Source organism: Engystomops pustulosus, chromosome 7 (assembly GCF_040894005.1).
Source record: "Engystomops pustulosus chromosome 7, aEngPut4.maternal, whole genome shotgun sequence".
NCBI lineage: Eukaryota > Metazoa > Chordata > Amphibia > Anura > Leptodactylidae > Engystomops > Engystomops pustulosus.
In genome coordinates, this window is record NC_092417.1 from 163,960,143 (window position 1) to 163,973,536 (window position 13,394).

A 13,394-nucleotide genomic window follows, 5' to 3' on the forward strand; every position below is an offset into this window, starting at 1 on the left:
AGTGGAGCACTAAGACTTCCCCTTTAATTCTCTGAAGGATTGTATCACTTTGTCTGGTAACGTGCAGCACAGCCCGGGGGATAGATGTGAACTGAAACAAACCTCAGAAAATGAAGACCTATTCCGGAATAAATAGTTTATAAGCGAGTGGTGCCGTCCGGCCGCTCAGACCATGGCGCATGCATATGTAATACGTTACCTCGGGGCGAGGGTTATGGTCTCTGTGGTTTAGGAGTCAGAAGATTAGAGTCAGGATTAATTGCCCCGGCACGGAAGAATCGGGTACGTTTTGTAAAAGGTAATTATTTGTTACGAGGGACTCTTGTCTTTATCGGCTCCAGATATTCTCATCACCGAGGCCGAGCACAATCGTATCGATCCGGCGCTGCGGATGATGAGGCGAGGTCCTGCCGCCTACAGTAATAGCCGCATGAATTCTCCTCGGGATTCATTGGGAAGATTTTTAACACTTAATTCCAGTTAAAAATTTATAATTTGATGAATTTTTCTATCCAGACAAAACTTAATTTTCGGAGGGGTATAATTCGCATAAAAGGGATTTTTTAGCCAAGGTGATGATACAAAGGATAAGTTATTAGTATCTGCTGGGGGGGGGGGTCCCTCATCGATCACCTGTACAGATGGTCCCCAACTTACAGATAACCCCTAGTTACAGACGGACCCCTCTGCCCCCTGTGACCTCTGGTGAAGCTCTCTGGATGTTACTATAGTCCCCGGCTGCAATGATCAGCTGTAAGGTGTCTGTGATGAAGCTTTATTGATAATCCTTGGTCCAATTACAGCGAAAAAATTTTGAAAATCTAATTGTCACAGGGACAAATTTTTTTTTTTTAATTAATATTATAAAATAAACCAGTTCCGACTTGCATACAAATTCACCTAAAGCACAAACCTAAAGAATCCATCTTATACGTAACTCCAGGTAACTACCTATATAGGGATCTATCCAATGGAGACCCAGCTGTCATCGTTTCCATAGATCACCGCTTCCTGCCAGAACTGGGAAATCGCAGCAACGTGTCCTGTATATGTGAGGCTAAATTCACATCTCCGTCTGATTCGGACTTTTCAAATTGTGTCGCACGACACACACTTACATGCACCACGAAGAAGACGGTGAACTCTGTCGGACCTGAGCGGGGAAGCGACACATGCAGGATATCGGACGCACAATCTTAGTGAATCGCGCCGGACTTCATCCTCGTCGGACAACGCACCTTGGGGATCGAGACAGGACAGGGTAAGTAAATGTGCCCCCATGTCTTTCCATCCTGCTTACTCATGCTGAGCGACATATATACTCAGCAGAGGCCATAGGAGCCTATGGGGGGCGGATGCAACATATTGTATCCACCCCCAGGCTCCACTGAATATGCTTAGTCTTTGTCCTTCTCCATGTTTTCCAGTCTCATTAAGACTGCCATGGGCACTGGACTTTATGAACAAGTCTGGAATAATTTCCTAAATATAGTGCTAGAATCAGCTTCTTGGGGAATGGAGGATGCGTCCCTTCTGCTGCTTTCAACCTACGGTTTCAGGACCTTTGGAGGACCTGAAATGACTCTTGTGTAAATATTTATTGAGAGCAGGAACATATGTACAAGGCTACCTCCCAAACCACCCTTATTATAATCCACTACTGACAGTCACATAACTCGAGGAAATACCCTGAACATCGGTAGCAGCCAGTGATTGGCTGTGCTCGCTTTTAAGGGAGAGGATCAAGACAACTTATCCTAATTTTTGTGTATACAGTGGGATATGTCTTAGTCCCCCATTGTATGCCTATATCGGGAGTCCTCCCCATGTATTTTTACAACATAGAGCCAAAGCGTTATGTGAAGTAGAAGTAGTTTCCTGGTGCTGACATTATACAGGGACGATAGTGGGGTCTCCTGTGCATATAGTGTGTGATCATCATAATCAAAATTCTATGTGAGCATAGGGTCAGAAACCCCTTTAATTTGTGTTAAAAGGGATTTATTCTGAAAACTTTTTTCAGTTTGGCTAGAAAATGGAGCAGGAATCAGACAGCGATGCTCTTTGTGTAGTGGCTGAATAGAGTCACTGCAGTTTAGCTTACATTCACATGACCAGGGTGTGCAGTAATATGATGTGACCACTACACATAGAACGGTGCTGTCTGCTTTCTGTTCCATTCTCTGGGGCACATTTAATTACCTGGTCCTGTCGCGATCCAGCGGCACGTTCTCCGTCGAGGATTCGGGTCTTCCGGCGATTCACTATGGTAGTGCGCCCGATGTCCACCAGGTGTCGCTGCTGCGCTGAAGTCCGTTGGAGTTCACAAGAGTTCACCATCCGTTGCTGGGTGCAGGTAAGCGCGTTTCAAGCGACACATTTTTTTTTTTTTAATACGGTGTTTTTTCCGAATCCATTGGATTTTCCAACGGCCACGCCCCTGGTTTCCGTCGCATGCATGCCAGCGCAGATGCGCCACAAACCGATCGTGTGCGCCAAAAACCCGGGGCAATTCAGTGCAAACCGGTTCTTTTTGGGAAACCCGACAAAAAAGAGTGATTTGGGGCCTTAGTAAATGACCCCCTCTGTGTGCAAAGTGTTCTGGTTGTTGGACTCTTCCATCTTATATTACGGATCTATGCTAGGGATACAACATCTATCATCAGGGGTTTTTTTAGAAGCCCTTTAAGTGGTGTAATATGAATACACTTTAGGTTGTTTGATATCATCATTTTGACATCTAAAAGCTCTTCTGGACTTGGACCAAAGTCTATCAACTTTGTAGCACTAATGAGAGTTTAATCACATCCACTTCCCATTGGATGGGTGACAAATGATGGGTTACGGCAGCCTCCCCTCCCCCGGTACAGAATGTTCTACAATAACCTACATAAGACGTGTCCCAGAGATTCATCGCACTCCAATGAGACTCGTTTTAATTTATTTCTTGGCCTTCATAAATGTTTGTTCCCCGCTGTGTAATTAAAGTTTAGCTGCATACCTTAAGATTTTTCTTTTATTTATATATTTTTCTTTGTCTAACCCAAATTCTTATCATCCTAAGTTCTGTGATATAGCGACTACATCTAGGTTGCATCCCATCAGCTTCGACGGAACACGTTATCAAGTGTTGACCTATGAACCCAATGCAGTCTTCTTATAGATTACAACACCTGAACCAAAACTGTTTCACCTGAGCCATAGAGTTTCATGGATCTTGGAACTAAAGTTGCTAGACCACCATGTAGAGCCAACATAAGGACGAATACTGGGAATCCGGGCATGGGCCCGACCAGAGGTGGGGACCTTCCCTGATCAATGTCATGCCTGCCAACCATCTGGGATTTCTGGCTCTTCCTCCAAACACAGATAGAGTTCAGTTCAACGATGATGCCGAAATCCATCTGCTCCCCACATAATTATTGTGTATTTGCTGTATCTTCAGGCAGCAGAGGCCGACAAGTGTTATGATATCACGTCATCTTTACTGTTGGCTTCAGTGCTGTGCCGAGCCATGGCGGAGGAGCAAGGAGAATTATACAACAGATATGGGGGGGCATAATATAAAGAGCAGGTGAACCACAATATATAGAGGAGCAGTGGGGCCATAGTGTAAGGGGGGCTCCATGTAAAGTAGGACGCTGCGATAAACGGAGGAGGAGGTGGCCACAATGTAAGGGATGGCTCAATGTAAAGAAGGGGGGGTCCAATTGAGGAAGAGGAGGGCAGCAATATAGGAAGTAAGAAGGGGAGGTAACACGTCTTTAATCCCGCATGTGTGGGTGAGGGGTGGGCACAATATTTGCCATTCCGGGGCCCCTGAAATCTTATTGGCAACATTGCACAAATGCTCAAGATCGGAACAGGTTGGCTCCATAGTTCAGATTGTCCTGTAGACTCAAAGGTGCCGCGGGGAAAAACAGGTTTGTTTTCTGTGCTTTGTGATCTATAAGAACATGATATTAGGCTGATAGATCAAAACCTGACGACAGGTTCCCTGTAAAGGAGTTTTACAGGCATGTGCACCGCCATCGACCTACCCAGATGTGAACATTTCTGATCAGAAAACACTATTTGTTGGCCTAATTTTTTCTTGTTTTTGTTTTGAACAGGAGAGCGGCTCCATCTGCTGAGTTCTCTGTGGACAGGACTCGACATCTGATGTCCTTCTTGGCCATGTTGGGTCCCAGCCCAGACTGGAATGTTGGACTCTCGGCCGAGGATCTCTGTACGAAAGAGTGTGGCTGGGTGCAGAGAGTCATCCAGGACCTAATCCCATGGGACGCAGGCACTGACAGCGGAGTCACTTATGAGGTATTTTTAAGGTCACATATAGAAAGTTGCAGCTTTGTATGCCATCTTTGGTTTTGCTTCTGTGAAGATTCATTCTGAAAGTTTTGAGTTCTAGTAATTTCCATAAAATGATCCAGCAGATAATCAAATATTTCTTAGCAGAGGATAATGGAGTATACTACTTGATTGGAAGCTATAGCTACAGCCAGTGTAGGACTTTATCATCCCCTAGAAAATAGAACCTTGTAGCTTCCAAATTGGATTGCCATCTGCTGGACCCATCTTCGCCTTGGTGGTTCTCTCTAAGGCCAGTACAATCCTTGCTATAGCAATGGTTCCCATTGAAAGAGAACAGGAGCTGTAGTTGTGATTAAAGCTTCTGGCCACTAAAGAGACATAGAGCCTACTGCTTTTTTGTGTCAAAGTATTTCCATGACCAGCTTCACGGTGCAGAGGTCAGTGCTGCACCCCAGCCTCAGTCCATATACCGACATACTGCCTACTTACCAGGATTGGTGCAGGAAATGTTTAGCTTAATCTGTATGTAGCTTTGGGGCCCCTAAACCACCAGACTTCCATCATACAGCTTTGATTTAGGGTCCCAAACCTTTTTACCTTAACTGTGTTGCTGGCCATGTTCCCGATAATTTGAGTGTTAAAGGAGGCGGGTCCAGTGAATGAGTTTAGTTTGGACCCTTGTTGCATAAGCACTTTGGTTAAATAAACCACAGCTTTACTATTCAAACTTTTTTACCTTACACGTCAGTGGCTAGAAAAGTTCTAAAAAATTTCAGGTGGAAAATATGGAGACCGGGAACTTGGGCCCACTTCGACCCGGGGCAGGAGCATGTGCACTTTGCTTAGTGAAGTCAAGATTAGTACACCTTGCATCACTGTGTATGTGCCGGATGTTTAGAGCACTGACAGTGTTGCTTGGTGTACTAACCTTAACTTGACTATGAACATTGTACATGTCCCCCTGGGGTTCCGAGGTCAAGGTCAGTACACCTCGCATCACTGGGCATGTGGCAGATATTCAGAGCATCCGCAGTGAAGAAAGGTCTACTCATTGTCACGGGTGCCTCCCTGTACCCCTGGAGCCAGTCTGCAACCTCACTCACCTTCCCTGGCTCCAGCGGCGGTCCCCGCACTCCGGCCCTCCTAGTGTACTTGCGCAGGCTCGATATGATTTAAAGGGCCAGCACACCGATAATTGGCGCTGGCCGGCTGCCTGCCCTGATAAATTGCCAGCCCCTTCCTGTGTCCCTTGCCGTATCTTTGAGCATCATGCCTTAGAAAAAGCTTGTTCCCTATGTCATGTGCGTTTATAACGATTTCCCGTTGTGACCTCGATTTCCGTTCTATTAGTGATCGTGAGCTTCTGCCCATTGAACTTGCTTTGGAAGAAGGTCGTCATCTTCTGGAGAGTGCTTGTCATCTAGTCAGTATCTGTACTGGTCACAAAAACCTCCTGTACCTCCAGACTGGCCAGCGTCTCAATCCACGACAGGCTGGTTGGTCTCTCTTTCTTCAATTTCCTGATTTCATTTCCATCCTGCACAGAAGGCTTTGCTCCTCTGCTGCTTGTTCTGACCTTCCGCTACGTCCCCGACTCTGATCCCATGCTGCCTGTCCTGACCTCCTGCTTGTTCCTGACTCCGTCTCTGCCTCACAATTCAAAGTCATGCCTTGGCCACCACCATGGACAAAGTCATGCCTGTGGAGCAACCTGGTGGTGCCACACACGCCGCGGCAAGTCCAGCTCGCTTTGTGGCGGGCTCTTGTGAAAACAGCGTACCACTTAGACTCCGCTCCCAGGTGTCAACTTTCGTCATCATCCTTGGTGGTTCAGTGGGTCCACTACCCTTGGTTCCTGACACTCACCTTGACAGTAAACATTGCACATGCTCTTCCCGAGGGTCTGAAGTGTACTGAAGTCCTAGGATTAGTGTTATATAAGATCCAGGTCTAGCAGCATTTCTAACCACCATACACATAAGTTTTAATTGAGTTTTTCTTTATTACATACTTTCCATTTATCAGCACAACACCAATCACTTAACGGCAGTATCGGATCTAGGCCATCTGTGGCAGATATAGATCCATTTATTACAGCAAATTTGGGTGAATTCAAGAGGTTTTTCGATGGGAGAGAGAGACATAGTCCTGTGATTCATTAGTGGTTGTGTTGTCAGCCGGTGTGTAGGTAGTCCCGTCATACTTATCTTGTGATCGCCGTGGTATTACCATTTAGAACGTCACATGAAAGGACAATCATTGACGGATGTCAGGTTCCTCCACGGTAATTTCCATCTCACATTAAGTCAATTGTTGCTTCTGAAGAATACATTAGGGGAGGTCAGTAAACAGAGATTTCCAGAAGAAGGGTAGAAGAAGACGTATGCAGTGACAGGAGATTACGTTCTGTATTATTATTGCTCCTCAATGATTACATAGTTGACCATGGAGAGGTTGGGAAACGGAGACCTGAAATTTCCTGTTTGCCGATCCTGTAAAATAATTTTTCTAAAGCTACAACTAGAAGGGGGGGGAGGTCATTGTTGTATTTTTGGAATTGCATGTGGTAGTCCCTCACCTCCCTGTTTCTATCTCAACTTATCACATTGTGATGGTTGCTCTACAGTAGTATGATATACCATCATTGAGTGACATGGAGCTTCTTGAGTGTATGAAGCCACCCGATCTTCCAGTATGATGGGTTGTACCCCAAAGACTCTCCAATGGGGGAACGGAAGACACGGAGATCAAAGTTACTAAAAAATGAGACAGGTTACTGTAATACAGTTATAAATTACAGGTCACCACCAGATACTGAGAGAGAGAGAGTTCTGTCTCTAAATGATCATGTGATGCTGCCCTGATGTATTATGGGATTTTTAGAAAATTAGTGGTGGAAAAGAAAGCAGAGAATTAATAAAGAAATCCATTTCTGGAAGGGAACTTCTTTCTCGGTCATATATATATAAACGGCACTTCGGCCTTGTATTTTAATCATATGCAAATGAGAATGTTGGTGCACAATGGGAGGGGCCATGAGTTATAGTGCACCTTCTGTATTTCGTTGCACCATTCAGCTCCTCCTATTCGGTCTTGATGTACTTCGCCCTCCTGTGGAACTGGACAAGAGATGACTCAGATCTCATGCTCACACCCATAGTGCACTGCAATGCTCATTTGCATAAAAATGTAGACTTCATTGGGGATTTTATTTTTACTACATTCAGATCTAATTATCATCCCAGAGAGCAGTATATAATCTCTGTTATATACCTGGAGGCAGGATCACACTAATAACCATACTATAGGTGGAGTAACCTTCTCCCTTTCTCTGCACAGTGACATCTGCACAGGTCACAGAGCATGCCCACAACACTCTCTTCTACAGGTCACAGAGCATGCCCACAACACTATCCTCTACAGGTCACAGAGTATGCCCACAACGCTCACCTCTACAGGTCACAGAGTATGCCCACAACGCTCACCTCTACAGGTCACAGAGTATGCCCACAACACTCACCTCTACAGGTCACAGAGTATGCCCACAATGCTCACCTCTACAGGTCACAGAGTATGCCCACAACACTCTCTTCTACAGGTCACAGAGCATGCCCACAACACTATCCTCTACAGGTCACAGAGTATGCCCACAATGCTCACCTCTACAGGTCACAGAGTATGCCCACAACGCTCACCTCTACAGGTCACAGAGTATGCCCACAACACTCACCTCTACAGGTCACAGAGTATGCCCACAATGCTCACCTCTACAGGTCACAGAGTATGCCCACAATGCTCACCTCTACAAGTCACAGAGTATGCCCACAATGCTCACCTCTACAGGTCACAGAGTATGCCCACAATGCTCACCTCTACAGGTCACAGAGTATGCCCACAATGCTCACCTCTACAAGTCACAGAGTATGCCCACAATGCTCACCTCTACAAGTCACAGAGTATGCCCACAATGCTCACCTCTACAGGTCACAGAGTATGCCCACAACACTCAACTTTACAGGTCATAGAGTATGCCCACAATGCTCACCTCTACAAATCTACATCCAGGTGTCTACTACAGAGCAAATCACCAAAGGCTTAGGCAAGATGGTTACTCGTCATCATGCCATAAAATTAAGGAGTTGAGAAATTCTTTTTTAAAAGATTAATAAGCGGAAGAAAATAAGGCAACACGCTCCCTTTAAGCTCGTAAATGGTCACATCAGGCCATGTGATTGATACTCTACAGTCGATGTCTAATTTAGTACATGAGTGGCTCGGGCTCTCATCATCTGAAATTTTCTGATTAAGTCAGAATTTTCTAAAAGCATTTTCCATCTTTGTTATTAATTTACAACGTTGGGTTTTAACTAAATAATTAACAATAGAATTGCTCATCTGTTTTCGCCAAATGACTGTTAATGGGTTTAATTTGACCGTATTAGATCATAGATGGAGGGACTTAGCAGTGAGTCAGGCTCATCGTGATTTTGTTTAGAAGTTTTTTGTTAGTGCCATAAAGACAACTGTAGAGCAGATTTCTGCCTTACTACTGCACAGGCTCTGCTCCTTTCCTGACTAGCAGGCCAAACTGGCTGTGCAGAGAGATACTGAGCATGTGCGTCCACTAATAGCAGGTGGACGTGCACAATGCTATACACTTTGAACACCAGGTGGCGACATCCTTTACAGGTTTTCACAGACTCTAATATATATATACAAAAATGTTATGCAATATTCCTTTTAAGTTTGAAAATATGACTCTGCATGGACAAAACACCATGAAGCTTCCATCTTCATGTTACCTGCCTGTAAATACAAGTCCGTGCTAATGTGAATTTCAGAGAGTTATTGATTTGAGCGCTGTCTTCCCTTTTCTTCTGCTTTTTGGTAATGGGATCTGAGAGTCTCAGGATGCACATAACTCCAGATTCTGTCTCTCTGTAAGCGACCTAAGAGCCAGTAAGGTGCAGTCATATACTCCGCCATGTGAGACAAAGCTATTCCCTACGGGCTGTGGAAGTGATCAAATCATGGATACTTACAGAACTTTCTAGAACATGATAGAATTGATACTTACAGAACTTTCTAGAACATGATAGAATTTCACAATAGGGGAACACAAGGTCTCATACCCATGAACAGGGGAGAACCATGACACTGGGGCAGATTTACTTACCCGGTCCTATGGCGATGCAACGGCGCATTGTCCGACGAGGATTCGGGTCTGCCAGAATTCACTAATGTCGTGTGCCCGATATCCAGCAGGTGTCGCTGTGGCGCCGAGGTCCACCGGCGTTCACCTTCTTCTTCCCGGTGCATGTGAGTGCTGATCTTGCGAAACAAATTCTGCGTTTTTTCCAAATTCGTCGGACAACCCCCCCATTTCTGTTGCGTGAAAGCCGACGCCAATGCGCCACAATCTGATCGCGTGCGCCAAAATCCTGGGGCAAAATGGAAATATTCGGGAAACCCGAAGAAAGTGCAGCGTTCGGACCCTTAGTAAATGAGCCCCACTGTGTGTATTATCCCTGTACTATCACATTATTGTATGTATTATCCCTGTACTGTGACATCACTGTTTGTGTATTATCCCTGTACTGTGACATCACTGTGTGTATTATCCCTGTACTGTGACATCACTGTGTATTATCTCTGTACTGTGACATCACTGTGTGTATTATCCCTGTACTGTGACATCACTGTGTGTATTATCCCTGTACTGTGACATCACTGTGTGTATTATCCCTGTACTGTGACATCACTGTGTATTATCTCTGTACTGTGGCATCACTGTGTGTATCATCCCTGTACTGTGACATCACTGTGTGTATTATCTCTGTACTGTGACATCATTGTGTGTATTATCCTGTACTGTGACATCACTGTGTGTATTATCCCAGTACTGTGACATCACTGTGTATTATCCCTGTACTGTGACATCACTGTGTATTATCCCTGTACTGTGACATCACTGTGTGTATTATCTCTGTACTGTGACATCACTGTGTATATTATCCCAGTACTGTGACATCACTGTGTATTATCCCTGTACTATGACATCGCTGTGTATTATCCTGTACTGTGACATCACTGTGTGTATTATTCCTGTACTGTGACATCACTGTGTGTATTATCCCTGTACTGTGACATCGCTGTGTGTATTATCTCTGTACTGTGACATCACTGTGTGTATTATCCCTGTACTGTGACATCACTGTGCGTATTATCTCTGTACTGTGACATCACTGTGTGTATTATCCCTGTACTGTGACATCGCTGTGTGTATTATCTCTGTACTGTGACATCACTGTGTGTATTATCTCTGTACTGTGACATCGCTGTGTGTATTATCTCTGTACTGTGACATCACTGTGTGTATTATCCCTGTACTGTGACATCACTGTGTGTATTATCTCTGTACTGTGACATCACTGTGTGTATTATCCCTGTACTGTGACATCACTGTGTGTATTATCTCTGTACTGTGACATCACTGTGTGTATTATCCCTGTACTGTGACATCACTGTGTGTATTACCCCTGTACTGTGACATCACTGTGTGTATTATCTCTGTACTGTGACATCACTGTGTGTATTATCCCTGTACTGTGACATCACTGTGTGTATTATACCTGTACTGTGACATCACTGTGTGTATTATTCCTATACTGTGACATCACTGTGTGTATTATCCCTGTACTGTGACATCACTGTGTGTATTATCCAGGAATATGGACAATCCTCAGGGGTTTGGGGTTCCTTTAGTACTTCCGGTTTTTGAGTGTGTACCTAACTGGTACAGGTAACTAAGTTCCAGGGGGAGGTGTCACAATATGAACACATTAATTAGCTGTTGTTGTAAATAAATTAGGCACCAGATGTAAATTAATTTGCTGTGACATTATACCTAAATTAATTAAAGGGCCTGTATATAACTCATACTATAAATCACATGGGCGTTTTGAGCTGCCGCCTGCGGCAAGCTGCCCAATCGCTTCAGAGGAACTCGTGTAGCTGCTGTCTATGTGTCTTATAGCGCGGCCGCCCAAAACGCCCATATGATTTATATCTAAAATGACAGGGAAGGGGAATACAGGGAAGGTATGTCCGGAAAGCTTATAAGGAGCTCTCACTTGAGGGGGGATTTGGGGGATTTTGGAGGCGGTAGTTGCCCTTTAACTGCTCCAACAGGAGATTTATATCGTTGTATTAGATAAATTGTAGCATTTTGAATCAATTTATACTGTTTCTCTATTCCGCTACACTTCAGTATCGCAGGGAACGTCCTCCTACATTGTTCGCGTCTCATTCCGCCCGCACGAAGCGAGGACACTGCGTAAAACAGAACATAAATATGAGAATAAACTATTGATTTTCTGCTCTATGTAAAAGCCGGGATTACAAATTAAAATCAATGCACAATATCAGGCGCGGCCTCCATCCTCCTGCACAAAACCTTCGCCTGGAATGAACCTTTTTTTTGCAGGATTCCTGATCAGAACGGAACGACCAGAAATCGGAAAACTAGTAAAGTCGGGGACCCTAATAATGCAATATTCCGATACCGATTCCCAAGATCTAGATGTTGCTGTGTACTGATCCCGAAATGTATGTTCAGAGGTCTCAGTGTCTTGGGGGATCTACAATTCTTGCGCCGTGAAGTTTAAAGCCCCTCTAAACAAGAATGTGTGATCTCAGGGAGTCTGTGTGATTATACTGCCACCTAATGCACATTACCGGTATTGCAAGTTCTTTGTAAGAGTGGATTCCTGCAGAAAGACTTACTTAAAGGGGAACTCCAGAAAATCTGAATATGTATTGGGCATGTATAATGGAATGCTGGGTCCGTCAGGCATTGTTGAGGTCTCACCACGTGTTGCTGCTCTCCGGAAGGGATTTTAAGGCCTAGTGCACCACAAAGGTAAATAATTTCAGAGAGTCGGGGTCTGCAGTAAAAGTTTTCTTCTTTGCTGAAGAAATCAGGTGCCAAGCAATAAAGGAAATCAAAGGGCTGACCGATCCAATCTCCTCCCTGGCAAAAGAAGATACGTGTATCCCAGTCTCAGCTTCTTCTTCGGTAGACCGATAGTCTTCTCCTCCAAGCTCTGTACCCTAACGGGAAGACACGAAGGACTGGGACTGTTCTCCTTATATACCTTCTACCAGGGAAAGAGTGGTTACTTTTGATCAAAGTGTTCTCTCATAGGCTCACATTAAGTCCCCATCATATTCCATGGCAGCAAGAATCTAAAGTGTAAACAACTTTCCAGACATCTCTTGTCATTCTTAAGGGCTGTCTGTCTGCTTTTCCAGTAAACAAGTCATTGTTTCTTCTGCAAGAGAATCTCTACTATAGCTGGAAAATTACTGGTTTCTCTTAGAGATACAGTCAGAAATGTCTACCAATGTCTATCATTAACCCTTTCTACTAGTCTATACTAGAATGTACATAACAAAACACTATGGGGGTCATTTACTAAGGGCCCGATTCACGTTTTCCCGACGTGTTACCCGAATATTTCCGATTTGCTGTGATTTCCCCTGAATTGCCCTGGGATTTTGGCGCACGCGATTGGATTGTGGTGCATCGGCGCTGGCATGCACGCGACGGAAATCGGGGGCGTGGCCGAACGAAAACCTAACGGATTCGGAAAAACCGCCGCATTTAAAAAACAAAAATTGTTGCGGAGCTTGCACTTACCTTCACCAGGAAAAGGCCGGTGTACTTGAGTGCATTTCAGCGGACTTCAGCGCAGCAGCGCCACCTGGTGGACGTCAGAGGAACTACCTTAGTGAATCTACCGCAGAGAACGTGCCGCTGGATTACGAATGGACCGGGTAAGTAAATCTGCCCCTATGGATTAATGCAAGTTAATACTTGATGTAAAATAAAGTAAGAATTGTTGACTTTGTATAGGGGAAATGTGACAATGTCCACAATGTTCAAAGTTTAATGCTCCTCTGCTCCAGGGCACTACATCTCTTTCTCCAAAGACTGGGACTGTGGCTAAAGGCTAGGAGCCCCGGGTCAATGGCAGAGTATCCCTAGTCCCCAACTTCAGCTAGTCATTCAGGCAGCCTGG

The 13,394-nt window shown here is 44.7% G+C and overlaps 1 protein-coding gene across 2 annotated transcripts in view; it reads left to right on the forward strand.

Annotated features, from left to right (window-relative positions):
* Window positions 1-13,394, forward strand: part of SPON1 (spondin 1) — a 238,994-nt gene that overhangs the window by 198,178 nt on the left and 27,422 nt on the right. For both annotated transcript variants that reach the window (XM_072118630.1, XM_072118631.1), the window contains exon 8: window positions 4,113-4,314. In XM_072118630.1, coding sequence (XP_071974731.1) covers window positions 4,113-4,314 — 202 coding nt within the window. The remainder of the gene's footprint in view (window positions 1-4,112; window positions 4,315-13,394) is intronic.